This window comes from Pteropus medius, unplaced genomic scaffold (genome assembly GCF_902729225.1).
Source record: "Pteropus medius unplaced genomic scaffold, Ma_sr-lr_union100, whole genome shotgun sequence".
Taxonomy (NCBI): Eukaryota; Metazoa; Chordata; class Mammalia; order Chiroptera; family Pteropodidae; genus Pteropus; species Pteropus medius.
Genome location: NW_024351729.1, coordinates 13511034 through 13528663, shown reverse-complemented (window position 1 = coordinate 13528663; position 17630 = coordinate 13511034). Strand labels below are relative to the sequence as shown.

The 17630-nt window shown below is 33.1% G+C and overlaps 1 protein-coding gene across 7 annotated transcripts in view; it reads left to right on the top strand.

Annotated features, from left to right (window-relative positions):
• The window catches only part of INO80D (INO80 complex subunit D), a 64717-nt gene that overhangs the window by 6023 nt on the left and 41064 nt on the right, over positions 1 to 17630 (top strand). For 4 of the 7 annotated variants that reach the window (XM_039844531.1, XM_039844530.1, XM_039844533.1 and 1 more), the window contains exons 2-4: positions 7681 to 7773; positions 7872 to 8119; positions 12303 to 13048. In XM_039844531.1, coding sequence (XP_039700465.1) covers positions 7902 to 8119; positions 12303 to 13048 — 964 coding nt within the window. In that variant the 5' untranslated portion in view covers positions 7681 to 7773; positions 7872 to 7901. The remainder of the gene's footprint in view (positions 1 to 7680; positions 7774 to 7871; positions 8120 to 12302; positions 13049 to 17630) is intronic. The other 3 variants (XM_039844535.1, XM_039844536.1, XM_039844537.1) reach the window with 1 other exon arrangement.

Genomic DNA, 17630 nt, shown 5'->3' with positions numbered 1-17630 from the left:
GGTCTAGATTCTAGATTAAAATGATAATACCAATAAACTACTACTTACAGCTTCTAATAGTAGTTAACATTAAGTGATTACTGTGTGCTGGCTACTGTGCTAAGCATAGTTCATGAAATGTCTAATTCTCCTAAATGATTCAGTGAGGTGCATACTGTAATAATTCTCTATATATGAGAAAACTGAAACCTAAGTAACTTACCCAAGGTCATAGACCTAATAATTCACAGAACCACATTTGAGCACCATCTCTTATACCCACTAGAGCTAGTGAGGGCTTTTAACTTTTAACTGCAGCCTAAACTCTTCTTTACCTTTCTGATAAATCAGGTAAGGAACTCTAATAGCATAAAGACCATTTTAATTTAAATTTATAATGCAGACTTAATTGTACAGTGCTGTTTGAGTACAGTATTTGGCACATAATAGACCTTCAATAAGCATGTGTTTGATTTATTTAAAAATATTCTGGTTTGAACTTTATACTGAATACTGTTTATATTTTGGGGTGATAGGCAGTTTTTCTCACTGATCTCTCTCTTCCAATCATATCAATTATAGATTTTCATTTCTAATTTTACTACTCACATTGGTGTGTGGGATACTAGGTTTTTTTAAACAATACATTTTTTTGTTTAGTACTTTATTACACTTTCGTGTTCCATGAAGTCGAATTAAAATTCATTTTTTTAAAAAACTTAAAATGTGGGGGAGGAGGTATTAAGGCTTTAAAGTATGTGACTTTGGGAAAAGTAAATATTCTTTTCATTTGTATTAAATATATCAGAAAACTAACATTCTGAGAATTTAGGTTCATGCTGGATTTTAAAAAAATAAGGTATGTTGTAGGTCTAGGCTCTTGAAAGGGGGTAGAATATTAAAGCACAAATGGCAATTAGGGGAAAATACTGTGGCAGTGAAATGAACATGCTTCTGAAACAGGAGACTCAAAAGAACAGTAATGACATACAGAGATTCCACATGGAGGTGATAAAGCAGTAGTCCCAAAGAGAATAATGTTCATATTTCTGTCAGTTGGTGTATGGTTGCTGTTGGAAGACTGAAAGGGCTGTAGGGTTGCTTTTATTAAAAGCTTATCTTTCCTACTTTTCTCTGTGCTAACGTCTTTTTCCTCTGTATTTGCCCGTTATACCTGTACTGGGCACAGAATTGTTTTTTTGATCCAATTAAACTCAGCATATATATAAATGGGGATTTTTTTTTTTTTTTAAGATTTCATACCTAATCCTATTTTCTACTCTTGAATTCCAGTATATGGATATGTTCACTGTGGAAATATTCTTTCTGTGAGACTATTCTCAGTAATAGTTAATTTTACTTTTTGGTAATAATTAAATAAGAGTATATTCTACTGCTACTCTAAAGTGCTAATTACCTGCATTCTTTCATTTAAGGGAGCATAGATCATTTATAGTCTAGGCAAGTTATTTCCATAGCTGAAGATAATATCTGCTATAGCTGTTAATAAATTTAGTCTAGTTAGGATATTTTTTCCTTCTTTTTTAAGTGATATTCGTCATGTATTAAAAGGGAAAAACTTGAAGGAAACTGGACTTTGGGTGGTAAACACACAATACAATATACAGATCTCAAATGATAATGTACACCTGAAAATTATATAATTGTATTAACCAATGTTACCCCAATAAACTTAATTAAAAAATAAATTTTAAAAAAAGTAAAAAAAAAAAGAAAAAGGAAGAACTTACATATAGCTTTTCTTCATGAGTTAGACATGCAATAGTATTTAAATATTAGGGTCTATATGGCATTTGATTAAGATCATGTGGACTTTTATATATTCTATATTTCTTCTCTTTATACTTTACAATAAATTTCAAAGAGTGAAGGCCATGTGAACTTCACCTTTGGTGGATTGGTGGATTAGGGGTAAAGAACTTCAGTTGTGGGATGCTAGAGATAATGAAAAAAATGTAGATTTTTTTTCTCCTGAGATTTGCCTTAGTGTTTTTGTCATGATTTCTTCTTTCATTAAAAAGGAAAAACATATTAAAATAGAGAAGAGAAGATGAATAGTTGTTTCTAGTTTATAGACAAAGTGATTTTGATATTAAATAATAGTCACTTAGAAGGAAATTAGATTTCAATGCAGAGGGCTGTTTCCCCCAACATTCTTTTCTTTTATGGTATATAAAGTGAGTCTGAATATATCAGGGAATTGAAAATATAAGTATAAAAATTAAGTTGAGTTTTTATTAAGAGAGATTTAAAAATGGAGAACAGTTTGTCGTTCAAAAGGAAGATGTAAAGAATGATATAATGTTGGCTTTTAGTAGGACTTAAAAACATTAAAAATCAAATGAGAAGAAAAAATTAATCACAGATGTAAAAAAATTAAGGTTTAAGAGAAGTTTATAAGATTTTGAAATTAAACACCTTTTTGTAATGGCATAGAAGTGATTAGCAAAAGCTTTGGCACCTTGTGGCAAATACTGAAGATGATTGGATAAATTAATGAATTCTTAGAGTTAGAAGGAAGTTGAATAGGCAAATTTTAATGTGTTCTTATATTTTTTTAACATTTGCTAAATAGACATTGGGTAACAAATTATATGGCATCTGCTTGATGAAATATTTGATGTTCATGAGAGGAATATTAAAAAATTTTAAAGCTTCTAAATCATGCTGAATTTCTCTTGGCATATGACTATGGCTATTAGAAATTACTGTATAGGTTGTCTAAAGCACCAGTTTAATTTTTAAAATTATTTAAAGATCAGTATTGATTAGACAACCTGGAATTAAGAGTTACTGTCACAGAGGCTAGCTATACCATCAGCATGTACTTATTGAGCACTTATTAACTGCTAGGCCCTGGGATAAAATGATGAACAGAAAACTTGTCCTTCTGGGAGCTTATTTTCTAGGAGGGAGGACAACAGGATAGGCATTTAAAGTAGAATGTGATGAGTGCCCAAACAGGGGAATGCATCGAGTACCTCACCAAAGCCTGTAACTAACTCAGTCAGCCTTTGAAAATCTGTATATGGTGACAACTAAGCTGTGTTCTGAAGAATTAGATTGGAGATAGCCTGAAGAAGGTACAAAGAGGGAAGATGTCCATAGCTCTGGACAGAGGGAGCAGCCTGTTTTTAAGCTTGGTGACACTAGAGGAACCTGGGATACTCAGACCTGTGGGGGACATCCTCCAGTTCTTCACATCTTTTCACTGCATTTCATCTCATAGATTATAATCTTCTAAGGGCAAAAATTATGTCTTTTGCTAGTATATCTTCCATGGCTTCTGGGGCAATGATGGACTTTTCATCTGTTTAATAAGTAAGTACTTGCCATTAACACTAGAATCACGTGAGTTGGACATAGTGAAAATGAATTGAATCAAGTTTAGTAACTTCTTTAATAGCATGTTGATTCTTTAAAAAAAATAGAAAATTGTTACAAATTATGTTGTAAAAATTATGTAATTTGTTTTATTTTGATTTTGGTATATTTTAATATACAGAATTTTAAAAGATATTTCTGGTTGATCATGACAGAATACTGACATCTCTGTTCTCTCTAAACCAACTAAAAATAATAAGACTGAGAAACAGAAAAGATATTCAATCTTTGATAACTAACCAAACTTTATAATCAGAATATATGAATTAGTACTGTTAAGTTCAGTGAGAATTGAACTAGGGCAAGAGAGGATGCCAGGAGCAGGTGATTTCTTTTATAGAACTCAGGCAAAGTGAGTCGAAACAGCTTTCTTCTAAGTAGGTGATCCACCATGGGGACAAAACCAATAACTCCATACTTAAAATAGCAGAGTTGGTATGTACATTGGACTCCCTGAGTGGCAAAGAGGTGTGGGGTTGAATTCAAACTGTACAGTCATACTACTTTTGTAAGAAGTTTAGAGTGGAGGAGAAACTGACACCAAGCAGCCTTGCAACTGCTAATCTTGGGTCACCTGAAGGGAAATAAAACTTTTATTATGATCCCCTAAAAATCTATGTCATATAGGCCTCTGTGAGTTGGAGAGACTAGTCCAACATTGAGTCAAGCCTCAAGGGAGTAGTGTATAAATGATAAGATAGTAAAGAGGTAAGAGTGAGTTGATGGAACTAGGGTACAAAATAAAAGAAAAATATAGTCATTATAGAAATGAAGGTCACTTTCAAAGCAGCAGATATACAGTATAGCTGGGGATATTGGAAGTAAGCTTGAGAAATTTGAGCAATCCAAAATGGAAAAAGTAAAAATTAAAAGATGAGAGAGAAAAAGAGAGAGAGAAAGAAAAAAATACAGTAAATCTAGTTTACCAATAATTGATATCCCTTAGGAACACAATAGAATAAATAAAATAGAAAAAATTTTTAAGTCATTAAGAAGAGTTTCCTGCAATAAAAGAAGACTCGAAATTCTAGAATGGTTTCTAGTCTTTAAATATAAAGATTTTATTGTTAGATCAAAATGGCAGGGGTGGGGGGCGTCAAGCCTCCCTGTAAAATAAAGAGGCTGGCCTCAGGCTTTTCCACTCTAGGAGACATGGAAAAAAATATACAAAGTAGACAGAAAAATATCTGACCCAAGAATTTTATGTCCAGGCAAACTATAGGCGAAGTATGATCTAATTGACATGATGCTATACACCTGAAATTAATATTAAATAATATCGAATGTCAACTCTAATTGGAAAAAATTTTTTAAATATTAATTGACATATTTCCAAAAAGAAAAACCATGGTTTAGTTCCCTTAGTCAGCCTTGTGTGGGGTGGCGCAGGGAGGTGGTGGTGGTGGGGAGAGTGGGTTAGAGAATGGAGGCAACTATATTATAAACTATTGAATCAAGAGATGAATACTAGATTAAAAATATTAGTGATTAGCGTTGAATAAATTTAAGTGTTGAACTAACATTAAAAATGTTATAACTATGGCAATGTAGAAAGAATAACATGAGAAAAATACTGAGTTGAGGATGTGTAGGTAGTTAATTTTCTTGTTCATAACAAGAAATTTTCTTGTTCCTAACAAGATCAATGATGATAATGCTGAGTATATTAAGTATACTAATTTTCTTAAAGAAATGTTATCTAAAGAACACAGACTATAAATTGTGCAAGAAAACAAAGTAATGAAATATTTAATAAAGATAATTGAAAGCTAAAAGCCATGCAAAAAAGATAATGAAATTAAGGTGAAATATTTGGCACATAAATAAATATAAAATTATAAATTGGATAACTTCATTTATTAAAAGAAAATGACACTCAGAGCAAGAGTCAACCTATTAATGAGACACCATCAAAAAAGGGAACAACAAATAATATTTTAGTAAATATTTTAGGCTTTGCAGTCATAAAATCTGTTGCAGCTACTCACTGCTACTGTTATAGCATGAAAGCAGCCATAGACAACATGTAAATGAATGAACAGTACAGTATTCCAATAAAACTTTATTTACAGAAACAGTGAGCCTTAGAAAACTTGAGAGTAAAAGGATGACCAAAGACTTAACAGACAGATTCAAAGGAAAAAATGAGAGCCCAGGTATTTGTGTCAGATAAGGTTAAAGTCAAGACAAAACCCGTCAATTGAATTGCATTTCCTAATGAATCTCATGACAAATAATACAGCTTTAAAATTTTTAAAATAAAAAATATAAGGAGAAACAGACAAATCAGATTATAGTAGGGGATTTTGATTCATCTCAGTCAGATCTAAAAAGCAGAGATTTATGCAGATTATGCATAATTAGAACTAAAAGGAAAGCATAAAACTCTACCATCTGAAAAAATAACGAGTCAAATGAGAAAAAGTCAAATCCAAGTCAGCTAGAAAGTACTGATAATCAAAAGTCTGTGAATTAGTACTTATGGGAGATAGCTAAAGCAGTAATCAGAAAAATTCATAGATGTAACTAAATTACTAAGGCAAAGGAACGAAAATAAAAATTCAGCTTCAGAAATTACAAAAATAATAAAATCAATGAGAAGAAAGAAGGTGTTATCAAGGATAAAAGCGGAAATGGATGAATTAGAAAACATACATGGGGTACTAGTAAATCCAAGAGATTTTGGGTTGTTTGGTTTTTTTTAAAGATGTTGATAAAAACATTAGGTAAACCTCTGTTGAACCTATCATGAACAAAGGAGAAAGCACAAATACCACCTGTGTGTATGAATACACAGAATATGAGAGTGAATCACATATTTAGGAAATTAAATGAAACAGCTTGGGTTTGCTTTGAAATATTTTCTGTCCTGAATATCTAGACCTTCAGGGCAGCTAAATTAAAATTTTTAGTCCAACTTTTCTTCCTTGCATCATAATAAAGTGAAAAGGAAAAACTCTTACTTTTGTTTTACATTGGTGTATGATTAGGTTTACTCATTAATGAACATGATTTTTATTCACCAAGCTAATATTTCAGTTTTTTGTTTTTTTTTTTTCTTACCAGAGTAAGTGGAATGTTTCTTGAGGGTAATACAAATTATCTTTGTCATCAGCAGGTAGAATGTAGTAATAATAAGAGTTAACATTTATAAATAATAACTGCCATTTGTTCAGTGTTTAACATGTACAAGGCAGGGTACTTAGTGTGTTGCATGCTTTGTATCATTTGATCCTTACAGCAACCTGATGATAATATAGCTACTGTTATTCCTGTTTTACAGAGGAGAAAACTGTGGCTAAAAGATTTGTTCAAAGTAACACACCATAAGGGGCAGATTTTGGCCTTGAGCAAACATGTCTTTTGACTCTTGAAGCATTTATGTATCTTATTCACTGGGATAAGGAATTTTTTATTGGGTGTTGTAAAGGAGGGAGTAGTGTTTTTTTGTAGCTGGTGTTTAAGCTGTTCCAGCAGCCATGTGAGTGACTCTTGGCATGTGGAGAAAGTGGATTAGGCCACATCAGCCAACTACAATGCTGACTTGACAAATTAGTTGATTCATTTTCATTGTAGACTATGTGATGTTATGACATATAAATGCTGCTGCTAGACCTTTTGTGTTTACAGAGGTAGTGAGTATTGTGTGATTTCTTTCTGCCATTTTCTTATTAAACCTCCAAAGACTCATAAGCCATGATAATTATTCTACTTAGTATAATTGGGAGAGCACTGAACTGAATGGTGAAAGTGTGGTTGGGTGGCTGGTCTTTGTGCTCAAGAAGTTTCTAGTTTGGATGTGATAATTATGGAAAATTACTTTTTTTTAAAACAGGATTTTTCTTTTTTGTATTTCACAGAAATATTTGTTAAAATTGCCAAATATTTGCCAACATATCAAAAAACGTAGACTTCTGAGTGAAGTTTTAGGTCTACAGAGTTCATTCCATTGGCTTTGTAAAGAGACTTGGGTTCTGAAAGTAGATATAGCCTGCAACCACCAATAATGAAATAAAAGGACTTGCTACCTAATGACATATGTTTAGTGGAAGACCCCAAAATGCTTTGAGTTATTTCTAAAACTTAACCAGAGTAAAAGTTATTTAATTCAATTTGGAGGGGTAAGGTAACTTAGTATTTTATGATGCCTCTTATTATTTGAATTCAGTATTGGGGTGTTGGATTACAATGAACAGTCCATCCCATTAGAAGGGTGATATACTGGTATTTGACTTCCCAGGTGAGCAAACTTTGCTTATTTCTATTCGTTAACTAGGCCTTTTGATATTTTTGTAGACAATCTGCTTCATCTTGATTCTGCAGCATTCCAAACTCTGGTATCCTTGGGGGTCTCTTAACAGTGCTATGGTGCAGAAGATTTAAAATCAGGTATGGCTGTGGGGCAGAAGTCCCTCAGTGAAATTCTCAACTTAAATCTACCTTACACTCTCTGACTTATCTATTTGGGTTTTCCTGGTGGTCTTTAGCTGATGTTCTACAAGGAATAGAGTCACGTGATGTATGAAGGGAAACATATACACTTCTCTGAGGTTGACAATAAGCCCTTGTGCTCATATAGCCCCAAACTGTGCAAGCAGCGGCGACTCAACGGCTACGCTTTCTGTATCAGACACGTTCTGGAGGACAAGACTGCCCCCTTCAAGCAATGTGAATATGTGGCCAAGTATAACAGCCAACGCTGCACCAACCCCATCCCCAAATCAGAGGATCGTAGGTAAGAGCTAATAATGGGACTAATCTTTATTTAATTAGTAGGCTTTGCTTTTTTTTTTTTCTTTAATTTTTGGATATGGTGAATTGAAATGTTACATTCTGGGAGTAATCTAAGTAAACTTTGGAATGCTTCTAAAAATGAGAAATGGCAGTTTTAAAAAAAATGAATAGTAAATTTGGGGAATTATTTGAAAAGTATGTTGAGGGTTTTTTAAATTGACTTTCTAGGATTATTTTAAAATCTTTAAAATTGTTGCTCTAAGTCTTGGTACTGACATGTTTGGTTTGCAGCCTTGTAAAATGTTACCAACTTCTCTACTAAGTTTTGTCATCTGCCTTAACAAGAAAAATTATAGGAACTACTTAGGTGTTGTAAATAATTTTGGAATTTTTAAATCTGAAAGGTAGCAAAGGGTATATACTTATTGAAAAAGAATTTTTCAAAAGAATGATTACTTGAATCATTCAGAAGATTTACTTCCTGTCAGACTTCTAAGCGGTGTTTGGCATTATTTAATAATCTTGCTTCTTTTAGTTAAAAGGAGGCATATAGAGTATGTTTATTATAAATTAGAAACTAATTTCATAGTAAGGGTAGGTAGGCTTTATCATTAGAATTATGAACTTAGGCTTTGCTAAATTAAAAATAAAATGGAGAAGTATTTTTAAAGAAGGAGTGTTATACATATTATTCATCTTTCATATTCTTAGGAAAATTCATACTATATTTCATATATAATCTTTTTCATGTCTCTTTTTCTTTAGTTCTCCAGAAACCATGTTGAACATTGTAAGATATTAGAGAAATGTGTGCTTCTTTTTCAAAAAGTTTCACACATTTGTTATCTTTAGGCAGAAAATTTGAAATTTCGACTTCTATCTTTTAAAAATATATATATGCAACTTTTATTTTTCTTCCTATACATAAGCAAATGTCACCTGAATACATTGGTTGAAAAGGAATCATGTATTTTATAGGTCATGGCGAGCAATTTTTACACTTTTAGTATAATGTGGTGATTTGGAAATACTCTGTTAGAATTTCTAATGAGCACTAACGGCTTCAAATTACAATACCTGAAAGTTAGAAACAGCTGCTCAGTGAGGCAAGGAATAAAATTTTAATTTCAGGTGAGAAAGAGACCACTGTATTAGGCTAAACATGTCTGTCTAGTTGGTTTTAGCAGATTGAAAATGATGGTTTTTTAATCCTGCCCTATTTAAACTTGAATGGATGAACTTGAATTGTTTACATTAAGCTCCATTATAAACACATCTCTGTAATTTTGTTTTAAATTCAGTTTATCACAGTTGCAGTTGTCAATCTTAGATATTTTTCATTTCAGCTGAAGCAAGTATTATAAATAACAGCAGGAAGTAAAGTGAGGATCCCTCTCAATTTCTCCAAAATATTAATTTTGTGAAGCATATGTCTTTACCTTTATAGTCTAAGTAATTTCCTCTTTTTAGAATAAGATATGAAGGGAAAGGACTGTGTGTTGCTATATCAGAGAAGCTGTGCTTAATAAGTACTGGGTTACATATTTTTTGGAAATTGATCCAAGACCATATGAGTGCAAACGGTATTAGTATTTCTGTAGTTTTGTTTGAAAATAAAGCAGACATTAACAGAAGGTAATAGTCTTAAGTTATCTCAGAAAATCCAGGTTAAATTCAGGTAATAATATGTCTAAACTTGTGTGTAAAAATTACTAGTTGTAACTATATTACATGACATACTATAGAAAATATTAATATTCTTTTGAAAATATGCTTTCATTATTGTTAATGCAGTTACTCTTTGGACACTTAAGGATTTGATATGGCTTATGTATTGTTTTAGAAAAAAAATTCCCAAGGACTTTTAATTAACAAAATTATCTGATTGGTGGTCAACTAGAAGAAGCTTTTTAATATCTGGTGTCCAGTTTATCTGGTCTGTATTATAAATGCTCATGTATGATATTCCACCTTTTTGGAATAGTGTTATGTTCAGTAACTGGTGTAATTAAAAAATAAAGTACATTTTCTAATGCTCATTATTATAACCTTGGTTTCTCAGAAATAAGTTGGTTATTTTATGTAATATTTTAAATTAAGTTTGCTATACTTTATGTATATTTTTAGTAGTACATATGTATTTGCCAAGAACTTGTTATCTGTATGTTTATTTTCTAAAACAGTTTAATTAAGATATAATTCACATACCACACAATTCACCCTTTGGAAGTGTATAATTCAGTATTTTTTTAGTATATTCACAGGGTCCAACTGTCCCCACAGTCCGATTTTATATTTTCATCCCCTCGAAAGAATCCTGTAGCCATTACTCCCCTGGATAGTTATTTTTTTATACTAGTGATTCCTATTTGCATACTTATTTTAATTGCTGTTAGTAATTAAATAAGCTGTTCTAATTCTAGTTATGAAGACTTGCCTTTTAGCAGAGGCACCATTTTGAAGAGTTCAGACTCCATGTTGTAACAGTGTGCCAGAGTGGCTGGAGCGAATTGAGGGTGAGGTTGAAGGGGGACCAAACGTGTGATCAGCCTCTGCTGCATTATGTAATGAAGCATGTAGTAGCCTCATTTACCAGTTCAGGCTGCCCACGTGTAAATGAGCAGAAAAAGCTGATCTCTAAATTAAAAAACTGCCCAACCTCATTTCTCCCCCAAAAACTAATCCTTTTGTTAATTTGCAAATGAGTGGAAAACAACAAAACCTTTTACTATTTATTGGGAAGCTTCTTGGTTAGTACACTTATCCCTGAAACCCTTTTTCTTGTTGGCTATGGCTTTATGAATCTACTCTGTTTAAGGTATATATGGGATTAGCTTAACCCTGCTAGGTATACATGCACACACACAGAATAGATTCTCTTTATTATACTATTTTAAATTAAAGAGTGCTTCTGATAGATTGATTTTTAAGATAAACCAACAAAACAGTGTCTCCTGTTTATTTGGTGAATCTGTATTTGAACAATTAGTAAAAAAAAAACTTTTTTGATGCACCTTAATTAGTTTGAAGATTAACGGTAATTATTTACTTTATTGCATTTTTTCTGTACTGTGTTACCCATATCTGTGGAGATATCACAAATGTGCTGCCATAAAAATAGGTGCCGTTTTCAAATAAGTTTGGGAAACACTGCCAGATGGGTACATTTCCACCTTGTAGCATAATGCACATTGTCATACAACATGCTTTGAGAAGTTGTTCAGCAGAAACAAACAACAAAATCGTTTTCTAATTCTGTTTAAGCCATCATTTCCTGAATTTACTGAAGCATGGAATACTGTTTCAGGGCATACTGGTTAACATTCTGTGACTGCCCGAGGAATACCAGTTTGGAAAACACGGCTTTTCTGCTGCTTAAAAGCTTCTGTAGGTTTTCAGTGTGGTTTATTGGAATAAACCACATGCATGCTACTTTCTCATTATATAGAAGGATTCTGTCCTTTCATAGCAGTTTTAAAACAGCACCGTAATGTAACAGAAGGTTACATTACAAAAGTAACCTCATTGTTGAAGACTAGTGAGTCTTCATGAGCTTTGATTTTTAGTTCAAGTCTTACCTCTGTCACTTTCCATGTGGATGGTTTTAGGCAAGTTATTTAATTTCTATGAAGTTTAGTTTCCTCATCTGTATAAAGGTCACTATTTAAGTCCCTACTGCAGGTAGAAACTCCCTCGATCGCATCCTCTGTGTGTGTGTCTGTATGTGAGTAACACATAGTAGACACTGGACATTCTTAGCGGTTATATCATAAGATCTTTGTGAATCTCCAAATACTTGAATGGCATCGGAACATATACATTTTTTCTCCATAAGGGAATTTTAAGTGACTACTGATGAGTTACTTTGTGTGTTATGAATAGAGAATAACAAAGCAGTATGAGAAGCAATAGCTGGGCAGCTATCCAGGGCCACTTACAATTTGAATGACTTGCTTCTGTCTGGCAGCCTCTGCACATGTACGGTTCACATATTTGCTTCAGCAAAATTGCACAGACTTTGAGGATTGCTTGGGAGTAGTGGAAGTTGCATATATTAAATCCACAAATGATAAGAATTAACTAATTAGCATATTAGGATTCACATTTTATATATGTAGTTTTATATTCTACTTTTCTCAATATGTATCACGAACATTTTTCTATGTATGTGTGTGTTTTTAAAGGTACTGCAACAGCCACTTGCAGGTACTTGGCTTTATCCCGAAAAAAGAGAGGAAGAAAAAGAATGATCCTATAGATGAGGTAAAGGTCAGGCACCAGATGGATACCATGGCCTTTAGCCTGACGGTGCCCACATTGGCCTTGAAGATGCCCAATGGACTGGATGGAATGTCCCTCTCTCCACCAGGGGCAAGGGTCCCTCTCCACTACCTGGAAACTGAATTGGAAGATCCCTTTGCTTTCAACGAGGAAGATGATGACCTAAAGAAAGGGGCAACTGTGAAAAAGAAGTTGCAGAGCAAGTTGGCCCAGAACCGGCAGCGCCAGAGAGAGACAGAGATTTTAAAAGTTCGACAAGAGCACTTTAGTCCCCCTCCTGCACCTTCACAGCAGCCTCCTCCGCAGCAGCACTCCCACCTGTCACCTTTATCCACTTCTTTGAAACCTCCAGCGCCACCGCAGGGTTTAGTCTGCAAGTCACCTCAACCTCAGAACACCAGCCTACCAATGCAGGGAGTGGCCCCCACCACACACACTATAGCACAAGCAAGGCAGTTGTCTCACAAGAGGCCTCTGCCCCTCCTGCCATCCAGTAGGGCTCCTGTCGTGGACCCACCAAGGACTGACCGCGTCCTTATGAAAGCCACAGCCTTCTCTCCACACTTCTCTTGTATAAGTCGACTGCAGAGACTGGTGAAACTGTGCACCCAAAAACATCAGTTGGACACTGATCTGTTTCCCCATTTAGGTGAGTTATTATTGATTTTGCCATATCATATATGTGTAATACAATGAAGTGTGCACTTTTTCATGAGGCTTTATTTTAACAACTACCACCTAGCTCATAGAGGTAGAAGAGCACTGGGACAGAATGTCCCAGCGAAAGATTCTGTATATAGGTAGACCACCTTAAAGTAAGTATGCGACTGGAGAGGATAATAATTAGTGAAAAAGATACAGAAACAGAGGCTGGGAATTTAGAACTTGAGTCATAGTTTCTAGTAGTGTTAGTAGCAGCAGTATCCACAGCAGTATTGAAAGGTAGGTGTGTTTGGATGTATGCCTCCATGAGCTCAGTACCTGTGTGCCTAATGAACTTCTCTACGTGTCTTATTGTACAACTTTGGAATGATAGCATTATTATCTGCCAACAGTTTTTTTTTTAAAAACAACTTTTAAAATTCCCCAAACAGTACCTGTTTATGGTTTAAAGTGAAAAAGTACAGATAAAACTTTAGTATGGTCAAATGTCTGTCTTTTGTTGCTTCTGAGTTTTCTTTCTTACTCAAGAAAATCTCTCTGATCCCAAGTTTATACAGATATTCTACACTTTATATTAATAGTTTGATTGTTTTCTTTTTGGTCATTTAAACTTTTACTTCATTTGGAATTTATTCTTAGATGTGGTATGAGCTATGAGTCTGACTTTAGGGAAAATGATTTGTATGATATTTGACAGCAATAAAAATTGAGAAAAGGATGAGAATAGAGGAAGAAGAAATATAAATGGTCAATAAACAAATGAAAACCTCAATCCCCACAGCAGGTGGGGAAAGGCAAATTAAAATAACAGTGAATTATCAGATTGGCAAAAATTATATCCAGTTTGATGAGGACATGGGATCTTATTCATTGCTGGTGAGTAATGTGACAGTATCTGTTAACCAACAGTATACATATAGGTAACAAACTCACTTTTGGGACTCTCTGAAGTATAAAAATAATCGGAATGTAAGGATATGTGTTTAAAGATATTTATTGCAGCACTGCTTGTAGTATCAAAAATCTGTAAACCATTAATCTTTATAAGCAATAGGAAACCATGAATAAATTATTGTACATATATGTTTCATAAAGTATTATGCAGCTACTAAAAAGAATAAATGAAATCTATCTTTTACATGCTTGTGCCCATGATATGTTAACGAGTAGAAAAAGATAAGAGGCATTGTATTATCTTATTTTTGTAAAAATAAATAACTAAACAAGGGACATCAGTACATCCATTGATCAAGCACGTGAATAGCTGTTTGCCTGTTAGGTATGAATGAGCATAGGCAAAGTGCAAATGGGTATACTCTACCAGGCTGTTAACATGGGCTTCCACACTGGGATGGAATCGGGCAGGATGTGTTTTTAAGGAGATGGGAGTGGTAAATCTTTTTATATAGCTTTATATTTTACCTTTTATTAAACCATGTATGACTTTGGTAATTACAAAAAAACTAATAAAACTTGAAATACATAGATAAACAAAAATAATAAATTAAAACACCCCAAACTTTATTACTACTTATTTGTTAATACTCTGTTATATTCTTTCAGACATATAAAATTAGTTTCCGGGAGTGGCTCCATAGTGTAGTGGTTAGCACATCTGCTTTACATGCAGAAGGTCCTGGATTCGTGCCCCAGATGAAGCCACAGACCAGGCCCCAGGCCCCGGGTGCGACAGGCCCCCCAGGGGCTAGCCACAGCTTGTGGGAGGAGACACCCAACCTTCAGAGATCCAGTTCTTAAGGGGGAAGGCAACATCCATAGGTCAGAGGTGGAAGTAGGGGTGGGGAAATTAAAGAGAGGGAAAAAAAAATTGGTTTCCTGCTATGCCAACAGTTTTGTAGCCTGTTTTAAAATTTTTCGTAATGTATTATCAATTAGTAATTTTTCATATACAACATAATTTGCCACAGCTGAATACTTTAAGTCATTTTGTGTTTATATCATAAAGTGTTGTAGCTTTATAACCTTGCAGTAAAATAATTACTGTCACATTTTTAATTTCTCCTTCAAATAGATTCCTAGAAGCAGAATTTCCATTTCTAAGCTTTTGCAGTTTTAACAAAGATTTTCAATATGTGTTAACTTCAGAATTATTTTGTCAGTTTATCTTTTCAGCAGTGTATGAGAATGACAGCTTCTCTATATCTTTACAGCCCTGGATATTATATGATATTATTATTATTATTATTATTACAGCCCTGGGTATTATATGATATTATTATTATTATTACTACTACTACTACTACTATTATTACTATTACTATTATTATTTTGCCTTTGCAAATTTGATAGAAATTTTGCTTTGATTTGCATACCTTACATCAGTTTTTCTCAAATTTTTGGCCTTAGAATCCCTTTACACTCTTAAAAATTGCTGAGGACATTGTATAGCTTTTGCATATGTGACTTATATTTATTGAATAATTACTGAATTAGAAGTTAAAACTGAGAAATTTTAAAAATGCTAATTCATTTAAAAATAAAAACAAACTCATTACATGTTAATGTGTTCTTTTTATGAAAAATAACTGTTTTCCCAAACAAAAACAAATATAATGTGAAGAGCAGCATTCTTTTGCATCGTTTTGCAAATCTTAATGTCTGATATACTAGAATACTACTAGATTCTCCTATTTGCTTCTACATTCAAACTGTAATGATATGTGATTTTGGTTAGTAAATGAAAATACAGCCTTACACATTTGTAGTTGGAAAAAGGAGGAATATTTTAATAGGTTTTTTTCCCTTCAAATAATCATGGATATTCTTATTTGATTCTACACCAAAATTTGACAAGTGGTAGTTTCTTGAAGATTAGTTACAATGTGGAATCTGAAACCATATCAAGGAATTTCGCATACTGTTACATTAAAATCCATTGATCTACTTTGTCCTTTGAATGGATCTTTTACCCATGCAAGATTTTGTAACATCACATGTTGGTCATTTGGAAAATACTAATATACTGAATTATATAGATGTTCCAAATGTTGACATATTTTCATTATATAAAAATTTAAAATTACATTCATTAATAGTACCACCAATCTCATTAGAGTTGTCTGTTAGGAAGTTGTCATACTTTCAGTGATGATTTCAAGTTTTCCAAAAATTGAGCTTTCAAGTAAAAATTTGAATTTTATCATTGGCAACAAGTACTAACCATTGTTATTCTTGAAGCTGTGGTTTCACCATATTCATTTTAGAAAAAAAAATGACTGCCAGTATCTAAGTTTTAATAACCATAGTGTCAGTCACTCTTTCAAATAAAAATGGTGTTGAATGGAAAAAAGCAGCTAGTTTAGGTCATAATTAAAACAGTCATGCAATTACTTTTCCTCAAGGCAACCATCATACTTTCTTTATATGCAACAGAGGTACTTTATGTATACTTCGCATTTAGTCATACAGAATATTACGAAGACATATACTCAAGAATTGAGATTTAATAAAATAAACAGTATTTAATAAACAAGTGCTTTATCAAAGACATTCTTAAAACTTTGTTCTGTTTTATTTCACTACAAGTCACGGTATGAAACATATAACTGCTTGTATAGTTTGGTGCCACTGCCTTGATTCGTGCTAAGGTGCCAGCAGTATTACCCATTGTGGTTCTTTTTTTTTTTTCTTTACCATCAGTGTAAATGTCAACACAGTGAAAAAGGCAAATAATATCTTAGTATTATTTATGATTTCGAAGATAGTATTGACCTAAGGAACCCCTGAGAAAGTTTCAGGAACCCCTGGGGAATCTGTGGGCCATACTTTGAATGAGAACTGCTATTTTGTATTAATAATGTAGTTTTTAATATTTGTTCATATGCTTTTTTTGGACATTTGTATTGTTTATTTTGTCTTTTGAATTTTTCATCTATTTTAATGAAGTGTTTCTCTTTTGTAGTGATTTGTAAGAGCTTTTTATCCATCATGTTTGTTGCAACGCCTCTCCTTCCTCCCATTTGTTATTTGCTTTTAAATATTGTAATGATTTTGGAATTAAGCATTGTCTTTTTGTTGTTGTTGTTAACTGAAGCATGTTAAGGGCCCTACTTTTTAAAACAAAGGTTATTTTGGAGAAACCAGAAGTTGTAGTGTACTATTATGACCAAGCATAGTCTGCATTCATATCACTAAAGAATAAAAGAAAAATGCAGTATTCTAATAGCTTTTGTACTCCTGTCTGAGCTGGTTATCTCTCTTAGTTACATTAAAACTAGTGATAGCCAAGATCAAAGGTTTGCTTTATTGGACAGTTCATTTCACAACAGGAGAAACACTTCCATTTTAGTTCTTATAACTTTGATCTTGACATTTTCAGAGAAAGTTTAGGTTCTTAGTAGAAAGTATTATAACTTCTACAAATAACTCATGTTCTAAATTTTGAAGGTGCCTTAAGTGTCACTTTGTGTTTGAAAGTCTTCACTTTTCAACATCCTGAAGCTGATGTTGTGATCACGTAATTAAAAAAACAAAAACAAAAACGTATCTTACAAATTATTTTAGTTGAGAGGAAGTAACTTACTTTTTAAGGTGACCCGACATTTTAG